Here is a 13,310-nt window from a genome sequence, read left to right as displayed (position 1 = left end):
GAATTAAAATTGGCAAGTAACCAGTCAAGTTCAAGTCGCAGGTAGTATCTTCGTATGTATTGTAAATCACTTTGAGATGCCTCATAGGAAGCCATTCTTCATAAATGAAAAACAACTGACATGCAGCCTTTTAAAAATTAAAGTTGCAGTCAGCTGGGTGGACGGGCAGATGATTAATAGGATCATAAATCGTAGGATCAAGGGGGAATTTAACCCTCTACACCCTGCTGCAGCAGTCAGGTGGAAGATCTCTTTTCATTTTTATATTTTTTAAAAAAAATATTGAAAGATTATTGAAGTCCACCCTCATATGATCTTGGACATGATAAAACTTCAAAGACACAAAGATGCTAAATAATTACATAAAAAATAGTAACAAGCAATTTTAAATGCTACTTCATAGAGTTTTATTAAGTATCAAATAGGGTACTGCCACAAAGAGGAGGTACAACTCTTAGCAAAACTTTCCTGGGTTGCCAGATGCTCTACAGCTTCGGTAAAAACAGTGCACAATTAAGACGGATCATTTTTCCTATGAGATACCAGGAAACAAAAGAAGGTCGAATGCAGGGACTGTTGAGGACTATGCAGCTACCTTCAATATACATCTATATCTGGACTTTAGAAGACATGTGTAAAAAACAACAACACGATTCCTATGGCGAAGTTCATTTTCCTTCAAGCTATACAAATGTTAAGTGAAAGAACAAAGAAAAATATTAGCATCCATGCCTTGTTCTGAAAATTCATTTTGCAGTCGGCTACAAGCAGCACACCAGACAAAAAGATGTCTTCAGTACCAAGATTACGTTGGACCTTCCCACCCTACCTCCAGTTAATGAAACAGGTCAGAAGACCACACTCCACACAGCACAGTGGTAAAAGACATTTAACACTTGAACAAACATGAGGCTCCAACATGGCTGTATGTTAAGTGCAAATACTGGTTCGTGGCTTTTATCTGAAAGACAGCACTCATTCTGGGCAACCACTCGTCCTATTTTAGGGTGACAAGGCCTTTCCATTCTTCAGAGATGGAAGTTTTCTCCCCCTTGTGGTTTTGCTGCCACTGCCTCCCACAACTGAACATGTATTGAGGACGCCCAAGCCCACAGTCCCAAATGTGCAACGAGGACCTGAAACCAGATACATCCAAAAGTACTGTTCCCCCTTTATTCCCTCCTCTTTTCTACAAGGCACTTTTGGACTACAAAGTTAATGCTCTTTGGCTGCTAGGTCAGTGAGGAAGCACAACACATGTCACTCTTCTTTTGTGTTACTGGTCTCGCACTCCTGTTTCTTATCCACTCCTTGATCGGGTGACTTTGCAGAGCTTTCATCATAGCCTGACAAACGACTTCGATTCCGAGCTCCTGGCTGGTAGAGCTGCATGGCTGGGCGATCCTTAAATTAAGAATACATAAAGCTGTGATGCATAACAGTGAAAGAGTACCAGACCTGGAACAGAGATATAGGTCCAATCCCCTTGCTGCCACCCCACCCCTCCGCCTTGAAGTTCCAGGGCTTTTGGTTAAGGGGAATATATGGGATAGCCCCACAGGTGCTACTCCTGAACTTCTTACAAAAAAAGAGCAGAAATAAATGTCACTTACTAGATAAACAAGCCAATCATTTCTACAATCCTGTAATTGCAATCCTATGCATTCCCAGTGGGAAATAAGTTGTACTACAAATAAACCTTATTTTGTAATGTCCTTAGATGCAGTCATATTTTTTTAACATTCTGTGTCTATAATAAAGAGCTGCATACACCCACAGCCTAACAAAGAACAATGATTTTATTACAGAATCAATCAGCACCTTGTTTCTAATGCGATCCCTCTTAGCCATATCTTCTTTTTTCTCCTCTTTGGTTACTTTCTCAGATTTTTCTGCATTGCCCATGTACTCTGCCAATTCAGCTCTCTTCCCTTTCTCTCGCAATGAGTCTCTTTCCCTTTTCACATCTTCCTCCTTTCTTCTAAAAACCTTCTCTTTCTCGAAGCGCTCTTTCTGCCTCCTTCTCTCTTCTTCTTGGCGTCGGAGTTTGTCTCTTTCTCTTTGCATTCTCTCATACTCTCTGTCTCGGTCATATTCTCTCTCTCTTTCTCTATAGTCTTTTCCACAGTCATCTTCCAATCTGTATGAAAAGAGACTTGGGAGATTCAATCCGGAGAGAAGACAGTAAAATGAAGGCCTATCGCCACTATATTGCCATGCAGACACTAAAATGACGCCCTGGGAAGAGAGCATTCTGGAAAGAGTTCTAACCAAGTATCAGCTACTGTACATTTCTTGAAAACCACAGCCAAAGATAACACAAGGCTATTTACTAAACCAGAAATTCTCAAGGCTGTTTCTCACGCTTCGTGCGGCAACAAACCCAGCTTGGCAGCTGAACTTAAATTCAACAGCAGTCAATCCTAGTTCTCTGGCATTTGTAACATTTCGCTTTTCAGTTTACACTTTGAGAAGCGTACTGAAAAATAATTAAATTCTAATATGCGAAGGGACCCTAACTGAGCTGCATTACTGACAATCTGCTCTTCAGCCATTTGGAACTGCGAGAAAGACTGGAAAGACCAAAAGGTGGTCCCTCCACGGTTCTAATCTGGAACACTAGTCAACTGTAGAATTTAAAAGCAGATCTGATACGAGGCAGCCTAATTAATAATCATATTCTGAGAAATAAGGATATGTACTGAAATGAAAGCACTGACTTTTTGGACTTCTCCTCCTTCGCCTCCCCATCGGAGCGCCTGGCTGGCATACTGCTGGTTGCACTTGCTGGCTTTTCCTCCCTCAGGCTCTCTTTCTCCGGTTTCTTGGCCTTTTCTTTCTTTTCAAAGTCTCTTTCATCTTTTTCTGGCTTCTTAAGTAGCTAGGAAGAGAACAAATTTAGTTTTCCTTACTAAGTTAATTCTGCTGCTAACTGTGCTAGGATGCTGGTCTGCACTGAAAGGCAAGGGGGTACCTGGTGCATAATACAAGAGTAAAGATATTAGCATTACGTGACTAGCTACAGTGGTGCCTCGCAAGACGAAATTAATCCATTCCGCGAGTCTCTTCGTCTTGCGGTTTTTTCGTCTTGCGAAGCACGGCTATTAGCGGCTTAGCGGCTATTAGCGGCTTAGCGGCTATTAACGGCTTAGCGGCTATTAACGGCTTAGCGGCTTTAAGAAAAAGGAAACAAACTCGCAAGAACTCGCAAGACGTTTTGTCTTGCGAAGCAAGCCCATAGGGAAATTCGTCTTGCTGAACGACTCAAAAAATGGAAAACCCTTTCGTCTAGCGAGTTTTTCGTCTTGCGAGGCATTCGTCTTGCAGGGCACCACTGTATTTCCGTGATTCACTGTTTCTTATCATTACCAGAATTTTGCTTAAAAAAAAATTTCCCAATGCAATCCAATACTTCTGAGCACACATCCCACTGAGTCCAGTGGTGTTTACTCTCAGGCTTAATGGTATAGGATTATGGCCTTATTCTATGTTCTGCTTTTTATTCTCAAGAGATTTCTACAGCTAGCTTCTGGTGCAATAAATAAGAACTTGTCACCACTATTTGTTTACACAGTGCCTTCAAAACACATGCTGTGCAGAACTGAGTACTATTCTATAATACTTTAATCTAAGTCTGTATAACTTAGTCCCAAGCATGCATAGGATTGCAACCTCAAATAACTGTGTGCATGCAAAAAAAGAGCACACTTTATACAAAGCCAAATGCAAAATTTCTCTCATATTTCACGAGTGTGAATACGAAAGCAACATATGGCCAATGCATCCTACAGGAATAAAGGCATACCTTAATCTTTGGTTCATCCTTTGATTTGTCCCTTTCTTTTTCTGGGCATCGCTCCACTTTCTTTGTTTTTTCTGCTTCTTTCCTTTTCCTTCTTTCTTCCTCTTTCCATTTTCTTCTTTCTTCTTCTCGTTGTCTTTTCCTCTCTAGTTCTCTCCTCCTCCTCTCCTCTCGTTTTTCTTCTCTAAGCCGCTGTAAGATGGGGGGAAAAGATGTAGTGAGACTTTAGCCAAGTCTTTATGGTGGGACAGGAGAGATTTTGCATCATAAACTGCTCCAAAAGCTCCAAACTGAGTGAATGGGTGGTAAACCATAGAATCGTAGAGTTGGAAGGTACCCTGGGGATCATCTAGTCCAACCCCCTGCAATGCAGGAATATGCAGCTGTCCCATACAAGGGTTGAACCTGCAACCTTGGCGTTATCAGCACCACGCTCTAACCAACTGAGCTATCCAATTGGCTAATGGCATATAGCACTAGGAACAGTTCTGTATATGTATTAAGAAGTTAGAAGCTCACTACTAGAAAAGATTTATTTGAGCACTGTAATAACAATCATTACCTTTACCCGACAACGTAACTTATTGCTCTCCTACCTATTAACCATGGATCTAAGGACGTCAAATAAAAATTTTAACAGAGGATTTTAGATATAGATCTCCAGGAGCTTCAAGGAGCTGCAAGGGTACTCTGTTCCCCATAGTCACTGGGGTTACTATGAACCTTTGTAAAGATGGAACGCCATACTTGAGTTGGTAAACAATCCTTAACCTAGGAAGTATTTCTCTCTGGTAAGGTTTAATGTTCTTCCCTCGAATTTATGGCAATAAATACTGCTAGCACATTTGCAAAGCTAAGCAGGGTCTAGTATGGTTTCAAATTAGATGGGGGACCATGTGTTGAGATTCTTGAATTACAGCGGGTTGGCCTGGTTAACCCTTGGTGTCCCTTCCAACTCTACAATTCCATATTATAATGCTGAAGAACAACAAATGCTGCCCCTGTAGCAATGCTGAGGTGAGGTCTGTATTGCATATCTTTTTCTATTGTAGTTTTCATCAAGGGGCTAGGAAAGACCCAGTATATCCTATTACAAAGTCGCCCCATCCCCCCCCTTGACCCTCTGCGTCTCTAAAGATCCCTTTGCTTCACAGTTACAATTGTTCCAGAGTAACCAATTGTTAAAGAACAATTGGCGAAGTTTTTGAATATTTTTATTAGATTCCTTATGACTAATGTACATATATTATATCTACTATATATTTTGGAAAGTGGTTTGTCTGCCGCTTCCTGTTCTTCATAAGTTTCACCACTTCTCAGGATATTGTCATCAAACATGGCCTGAGAGTTCTGGAGCTGGCAGTCATCATCAATGCTTGGATGCTGGCTGCCATTTTGATTCAAGATGGCAGACCAAATCATGACCTTGGTGTTAGGTAAAGGTACCCCTGCCCGTACGGGCCAGTCTTGCCAGACTCTAGGGTTGTGCGCCCATCTCACTCAAGATGCTCTCCTACCAGCGGGGGCCAGCACTGTCCGGAGACACTTCCGGGTCACGTGGCCAGCGTGACATCGCTGCTCTGGTGAGCCAGAGCCGCACACGGAAACGCCGTTTACCTTCCCGCTTGTAAGCGGTCCCTATTTATCTACTTGCACCCGGGGGTGCTTTCGAACTGCTAGGTTGGCAGGCGCTGGGACCGAGCAACGGGAGCGCACCCCGCTGCGGGGATTCGAACCGCCGACCTTTCGATCGGCAAGGCCTAGGCGCTGAGGCTTTTACCCACAGCGCCACCCGCGTCCCTGACCTTGGTGTTAAAGGTAAAGGTAAAGGTACCCCTGCCCGTACGGGCCAGTCTTGACAGACTCTGGGGTTGTGCGCCCATCTCACTCAAGAGGCCGGGGGCCAGCGCTGTCCGGAGACACTTCCGGGTCACGTGGCCAGCATGACAAAGCTGCATCTGGCAAGCCAGTGCAGCACACGGAACGCCGTTTACCTTCCCGCTGGTAAGCGGTCCCTATTTATCTACTTGCACCCGGGGGTGCTTTCGAACTGCTAGGTTGGCAGGCGCTGGGACCGAGCGACGGCAGCGCACCCCGCCGCGGGGATTCGAACCGCCGACCTTTCGATCGGCAAGCCCTAGGCGCTGAGGCTTTTACCCACAGCGCCACCCACGTCCCCTGACCTTGGTGTTACCTTGCCCCAATTTTTGGCATGATGGGTCCAAATTTACAAATCTCACTATCCATTTTTTTTAAAGAACACAGCATTTTTTGGTTTCTACAAATTCCCATGCCATGCGCTTCCCACATATATTCATTCTAGAATTTTAATTCTGTGTTTTCCAGCTGTATTAATATTTTCATGAATGTTATCAAGACTAATTGTCAATTGCTATGTTTTAATGGTCTGCTGACTGCGAGTTAACAAAATTAATTTGAGCAATTACCTTTACCCCAAAACATATATTCTGAAATTATGCAAAATTCAGAGTTGCTGTATTAGGACATCTGTGGGAATAATGATTTTAAAACACTCATTTCACCCTGGTAGCCCCTTCCAAAGAAAGCTAGAAATGCTAAAGTGCACATAACAAGATCCAATACAGTGTTGCCTCGCAAGACGAAATTAATCCATTCCGCCAGTCTCTTCGTCTTGCGGTTTTTTCGTCTTGTGAAGCACGGCTATTAGCGGCTTAGCGGCTATTAATGGCTTAGCGGCTTTAAGAAAAAGGAAACAAACTCGCAAGAACTCGCAAGACTTTTCGTCTTGCGAAGCAAGCCCATAGGGAAATTCGTCTTGCGGAACGACTCAAAAAACGGAAAACCCTTTCGTCTAGCGAGTTTTTCGTCTTGCCAGCATTCGTCTTGCGGGGCACCACTGTAACAGGCTTTTCAATCTCACTCACTACTGCCATGAGATTAAGTGTTATTGGACAGCATTCAAATATTCAAAAATGCCAACATAATTAAGCAGGCTGTTCTGAAATAATTGTTACCTGTTTATTCTTCAAGAAGTTCAACAGAGGAGTTGTTTTTTTTGCTAAAGAATGTAAAAGAAAGTGCTTTTGTATTTATTTCAACACATTTTATTTGTGGAAATAATGCAAGAAGAATATTCATATGAAAATTTTAAGTTACAAAACAAAACTGAAATTATGTATAACCAAAACTCATCAAAATGTAGTACAAATACATATAGTTATGCTGAGACAACAATTCTTTTCTGGTGTTTCCATATGGGGAAATAAAAATGCTGTCCATCTTCATGTATCTAACTAAATTAAGATCTTCCCTCATTACAGTGGTACCTCAGGTTACAGACACTTCAGGTTACAGACTCCGCTAACCCAGAAATAGTACCTCGGGTTAAGAACAGTTTCAAGTTAAGAGCGGACCTCCAGAATGAATTAAGTTTTTAACCCGAGGTACCACTGTATTTGTTCTGGAGGTCTGTTCTTAACCTGAAACTGTTCTTAACCTGAAGCACCACTTTAGCTAATGGGGCCTCCTGCTACCGCTGCGCCGCCGCTGCATGATTTCTGTTCTCATCCTGAAGCAAAGTTCATAACCCGAGGTAATATTTCTGGGTTAGCGGAGTCTGTGACCTGAAACCTATGTAATCTGAAGCGTATGTAACCTGAGGTACCACTGTACTATTTCAAAAATAGTAATTGATTTTTTAAAAGGTAAAACAGTAAAAATGAAAAAATCATGACCATACTTTAAAGCATACAAAAGTTAAAATACTAAAACAGATTAAAACTACCTCAACTTTCTAATCCTCTAGGGAGGCTTGTCTAAACAACAGTATTTTTAGCAGGTGCTGAAAAAGGAGTGAAATTGCCTGCTTGGTCTCAATAGGCAGGGAGTTCCAAAGATTAGGCGCTGCCATGCTATGTTCTGTAACTATATGCTGTGTAACAATACTTTTTATACCTATTAATTCTTTGTTTCTTGCTTCTATTTCCTCCAGCAATGTCTCAGGGGTGGATGTTAATTTCTCATCATCAGCACTATAGTTTTCCAAAAACTTCTTATATTCTGGATCTGATGAGGAACCAAAGGGTAAGAACCATAAATATACGCACTTAAAAATGATACATAACATGTAAAGCTAAAAGAAACAAGACCTCCAGCTGTCATGTTAGATATATGCTCTACTTTTGAATAAAGTATGTTGTTTCTACAGTACTGTTTTTATCTACCCGTAAAATACAACAACCTAGGGTGCAGTTCTATACATGCTTAACTGGGAACCAACCCCATTAAATTCAATGGACTTTACTTCCAGGTAGACATGCAGAGGTTTGTGCTGTCAAAAGGCTCTTTACACATCAGCAAGTGTGCATCAACCAAACATTAAATTCTCCCTAATAACCAGACAGAATAATCACTGTGAATAGAAAGTGTGGTAATACCCTTAAAAATGGTTAATGGCAATACTGTGTAACATTATTAGATCACATTAATAAATATTATGCAGTATTGCCATTAACTGTGGCATATGGACTTCTGACATGCAATAGGTCACTTTGATCACAAGATTTTATAATCTGTATCAAGGCAACAGCTTCTGTTGGCAATTTTCAATTGGTTTTAATGGCAGGTGCAATAAATTTTGCTCCTCGCCCGCCCCGCCCCCACAATATAATGCCTAATATCTGCTAATAGAAAAATGACCCACCCCCTTCAAAGATCTGCCCAGACAAGGTACAAGAAGTGGACAAGCCGCTGCAAGAACTGCACTAAAAATGCATCAAGTCCAATTTCCTACTTCATTGGACCTATACAGACATTGACATCCTGCGGAGGAATTTCTGCCATGAGACTATCAACAAAGTAGACTGTAAGGAATTAAACCTAGCAAGTGAAAAGACTTAGCTCCGTCAAGTTTAGTAAATGATCTAGGCATGAGAAAAGTGAAAAATTAGGGCATGTGGGGACAAGCAGAGCAATACTATGGTATGCTGGTGGCCTGTATCTAAGAACCTTTGCCTCAAACACATTATGAATTGATTTTATGAATGTAGTGTTGTTTAAAACTGTTTGTATGTGTGATTGCTCTTTGTATGTTTTTATTGTATTGTAAATCACTTTGGGATGGCTCATGGAAGTAAATGAAACCCTACACTGGAAGTATTTTCATCGAATGACAGCAGCGACTGCTACTACTCACCATCTTCAATGGTTCCAGCTTTGGCATCCTTTTTCTTACTCTTCTTTTTGGCTGCTTTTTGAAACGGCGCAAATTCCACTACGGCAGGATATTCTAGACCTGTCCATATATAAAAATATTAAAGACAACAACAAAAATGTTAAGAATGGAAAAACCTTTTCTTTTTGTGTGTGTGTGTGGGGGGGGCTATATCTCAAAACCAAGAAACCCCACAATCAAGATAATGTTTTGAGACATGAGATTCACAAAACTCATTTCTTGCCAGACATGAGCTGTCTGTCCAGGCCTCCTGCAACAGCAGCTAATTGGAGAAAATACCTCCATTGCTACCCAAACCAATACTATGGTTTATATCCTGCTCACCTGGGAAAACAATTGAACTGGCCCTGAAACTACAAAATAGTTCTGATACATTTTATGAACTGGCAAATTGGATCATTTTTTAAAAAAAATTTAAATCATGATATGAAAGCTACTTGTCTGGTTATTCAAAAGCAAACACTTACATGAGACTATCCTATCAGAAACAATAAAGGGGGGAAATTGGCAGTATGAAGAAGGGTAAGCAATCAAAATAATATAATTCTATTATTCTAGAGTGCTATTTCAGCTACTGTTGCTCAAGTAGAGAATGCTAAAGCAGCATCCCATACCATGCAGAGCTAATGAACTCTGTTTTGCATGTCAGTACTGTACAATTAAAGTTATTATTACCAGAAATTATGTGTGCCTTGCAAATCCATAAAAAGGATTGGGTCTCTCTGGATCCACAACACAAATGTGGCACTAGCTGTGCTTCTTCGCCACACCCAAAGCCATCTGCTTATGCGGTGCAAAACAGCAGCTATCCCTAATTAGCAGATTAAGGTAGATCCTCAGTACAGTAGAAGATAGGGTTTAGACAAGGGACAGGGTACTTTGAGCCTTCCCAGATGTTGTTGGACTCTAACTCCCATAAACTGAAGCAGAGATGGCCAATGATCAGGGGTCTGGGAGTTGTTGTTTAACAACATCTGGAACGCCACAGGTTCCCCATTATTGATGCACACTACAAACCTAAGTGTACTTATTCAGAAGCATGTCCAATTGCCACTTGTGCGATTTACTTTCGAGAAAGTGTGCTTAGGAATGGGCTGTTAAAACAACAGTCCAAGAAAGATTATTTTGAGATGAACTGCACTAAAATCTAAGGTACCTACTACTACATTATAATGCACTGAATTGGGCTATAAGCTGTCCTTTGAAATCTTTAGTCAAGTAATAAATGCATGGGTTTTCCAGAATTACAGTTTAATTACGGTATAAATGTATGCCAACATGTTTTAAAGCAGATATGATATACAGAACCAAGTTTTAGGCTTACTTGCCTTTGTGATCAACAAAAACATAACCATCAAAGCGATCCCTGAACAGAACAATGTCTTCTTGGTTTTTAAAGTTGATGTATGCTCTGGAAAACATGTGAGGGTACAAACTGCAGAAGGACAGAAAATGGCAATGTATAAGGAAACGTCGCTGAGTGATGATTGTAAATATACACAACACAGACGGATGTAAAACAGAAAGACATTTATGACATGACATTGTTACATGAAGCACAGCCAAATGTTTATAGTTCCTTTTACCTGGAGTCATTAGCAAAGAATTCAAAATAGTCATGTTCAGGCAAAGGTTGGAGATGTTCTTCAAGCTGTTCCTTGGTCAAGCTGGGAGGCAGGCGTCGAATCACTACCTTAAAGAAAAAGTTGCATTTGTTTACAAAAACTAGGTGTATTATACAATATTTTTTCTTTTAAAAAAGCAAGGTTCCATCATACAGTGGTACCTGGGTTGTCAAACCACTTAGTTGTCGAACAAATCGGCTCCTGAACGCTGCAAACCTGGAAGTGAGTGCTCCTGTTTGTGAACGTTCTTTGGAAGCCAAATGTCCAGCACGACTTCTGGTTCAGTGCAGGAAGTTCCTGCAGCCAATTGGAAGCCACGCCTTGGTTTTCGAACCGTTCCGGGAGTTGAACATTTTCCCGGACCGGATTAAGTTTGACAACCAAGGTATTTCAAAACAAAGGAAAATACCTTAGACAGGGTGACATTTCTACCACAGATTTCATAATAAACCAGCTTCTCTGCAGCCCGTGCTCTTCTGGCATGTAAATCTCTGTGTAATGAATTCCATCAAGTAAAGTAAAGAAAAAATGCCGACCTGTCCTACAACAGTCTGATGTTTTTCCATTGCTATAGCTTTTTTGGATCCACACTTGTATATACACCAACACACACACACACGAAAAGATCCACTAGACTATATGCTTTGTACACAAAAGGTTCCACGTTTAATCCCTGGCATCCCCAGGTAGGTATGGAAAAGGTAATCTTATCCGACATACTGGTGGAGCCACTTGCCAGTCAGCACAGAGAAGACTGATAGGTCAATAACGTTAATCAGTACAAGGCAGATTCCTACGTAATCTTTCAACCAGTCTGTTGCATCATGTTCGTTACAACTGAAAGACATTTTAGCACACCAATTATTTACTGAATAGTAATGCATGGCAAGTAATAATGCTCTTTGGTGACTAGAATGTGAGTCTTCCTTAATAAGAGAGCTTTATCAAAACAGAGATTAAAAAATGGTGCAATTTGAGGCCAGTTTATACAATGAGCAGAACTGAAAAGAAAACCCCTGTTCTGGACCACTTCTGGTATAGGCCAGCTAAACCAGGTGAGAGCAAACCCTTGGTGAGTTTGGAGCACTTCCCCTGCTTACGAAGACAAGTTCCAGCAGATTTGGCAGATGAGACCAATAGTGGATCCAATGGTCAAGAAGGCAGTCTCTGCACATTCTGTAGAAGGAAGCGAGGGGCAGGTGGGGCTGGGAAGGAGCAGGAAAACCCCGATCCCAAACCTCCTCTGCCTTGTGGGAGATCTTGGGAAGAAGAAAAGGCTAAAACACTGCACATATCCGGACTGGGGTTGTACGCCTCCTTCCAACAACTTCTGCAGCCAAGCTGATGCCAAACGTTTTGCTCTGATTTCCTTTGGACTGGCGAGTCAGCGGTGAAGCCCAGGACCTCTATTGCACAACACTGCCCAGGCTTGCAGTGACCCAGGCAGGTGCTAAATGCAGCACTTTGACTTCACCCCAGGCGCTCCATCGTGTCTCGGGGTACAGATACCCACACAGACATTTCAGGCTGCAGGTGACAGTGGTGGCCGTCAGCAGTTTATGCGATGGTGGGGGAATGGGGAATAACGCACGCACGCACGCACGCACGCGCACCCGTCTTTTGAAACCTTGCGACTTAAAAGTATTCCCGCACCTCCTCTCTCGCCCCCCGACCCCCAACCTGCGGATTAAGGAGAAAAAGCCATCGCGTCAGGAGAGGCGAAGAGCCTAGTTCTCCATGCACTGCTGGGGGAAACCGCACGCGAATATTTTTGCGCTTGAACTGTCGCCCCACGAGCGAGAGGGAGGCTGACGCCACGGGGCTACGATGCGCAGCAAGGCGCCGTCGGCCCCGCGGAGTCCAGCCCAGCCCGAGGGAAAGGCGCCGCACCTGCCGGGGGACCCCGACCCCGACGGGCCCCGCGCGGGGAGCTTCTCTGCTGCGCGCACCTTGCTCAGGATCTCTTTCTTGTCCTTCGGACGCTCCAGCCTGTCCGGTTCGCCTCCCGCCTTGGCGTCCGCTGCCACCGCCCCCGCCGCTGCTCCCACGCTGCCGGTCGGGGTGACGGGAGCCCCGCGCTTCTCCTTCGGCCGCGCGTTCTCCTTGTCTTCCTTCATTGCGAATGCGGAGAGCCCCACCAGGCCTTCGCCCGTCAACGCCCCCGCCCGCGCCGCCGATGCCTCCCTCCGCCCGCGCCTCGCCAGATCCGCGCGCCCATTGGCCGCCGCTGCTCTCGCAGGAACGGGAGGGGGAGAGCGGGACGCCGGCGGCGGCGGCAGCAGCATAGTAAACAACGGCGCCACAGCGCCCCCTCGGCCGGCGAGAGGAGAGCCCGGCGCTCAGACCCAGTGGAGAGGCGCTTTCCCGCGACTACATCTCCCAGCATGCTCCGAGGGTGCCCGTCTTAGTGGGGCTCTTCAATTCGCTTGAGGCTTCGGGACTACATCTCCCAGCATGCATCGGGACAGGTGTCCTCCTCTTAGTGGGGCGTTTCAATTCGTCGGACGCTTCGGGACTACGTCTCCCAGCATGCACCGCCCCGCGGAGAGATGGCCTAATTTTAGTAGGGCGCTTCAATTGGCTGAATGCTTCGGGACTACATATCCCAGCATGCACCGCCCCGAGGAGACGTTGGCTCATCCCAGTGAGGCGCTTCAATTCGCGTGAT

At 43.7% G+C, this 13,310-nt stretch overlaps 1 protein-coding gene across 3 annotated transcripts; it reads right to left on the bottom strand.

Moving 5' to 3' along the window:
• Positions 1 to 383: 383 nt before the first annotated feature.
• On the bottom strand, positions 384 to 12,939 carry UPF3B (UPF3B regulator of nonsense mediated mRNA decay). Of its 3 annotated transcripts, none has more exons than XM_053374633.1 (10): positions 12,592 to 12,934; positions 10,604 to 10,710; positions 10,346 to 10,452; positions 8,979 to 9,077; positions 7,739 to 7,849; positions 6,799 to 6,842; positions 3,806 to 3,994; positions 2,721 to 2,872; positions 1,822 to 2,140; positions 384 to 1,404 (listed from the first exon to the last, which is right to left on the bottom strand). In XM_053374633.1, exons 1-10 carry the CDS (start codon positions 12,925 to 12,927, stop codon positions 1,261 to 1,263), a joined length of 1,608 nt encoding a protein of 535 aa, XP_053230608.1. In that variant the 5' UTR covers positions 12,928 to 12,934; the 3' UTR covers positions 384 to 1,260. The 3 variants fall into 3 exon arrangements, with proteins under 3 accessions (XP_053230608.1, XP_053230607.1, XP_053230609.1); XM_053374632.1 differs by having other exon boundaries at positions 2,721 to 2,881; positions 12,592 to 12,927; XM_053374634.1 differs by lacking the exon at positions 1,822 to 2,140 and having other exon boundaries at positions 2,721 to 2,881; positions 12,592 to 12,939.
• Between the last annotated feature and the right edge of the window lie 371 nt (positions 12,940 to 13,310).

Source organism: Podarcis raffonei, chromosome Z (assembly GCF_027172205.1).
Source record: "Podarcis raffonei isolate rPodRaf1 chromosome Z, rPodRaf1.pri, whole genome shotgun sequence".
Classification (NCBI taxonomy): domain Eukaryota; kingdom Metazoa; phylum Chordata; class Lepidosauria; order Squamata; family Lacertidae; genus Podarcis; species Podarcis raffonei.
This window is presented reverse-complemented; position numbering and strand designations above follow the sequence as displayed.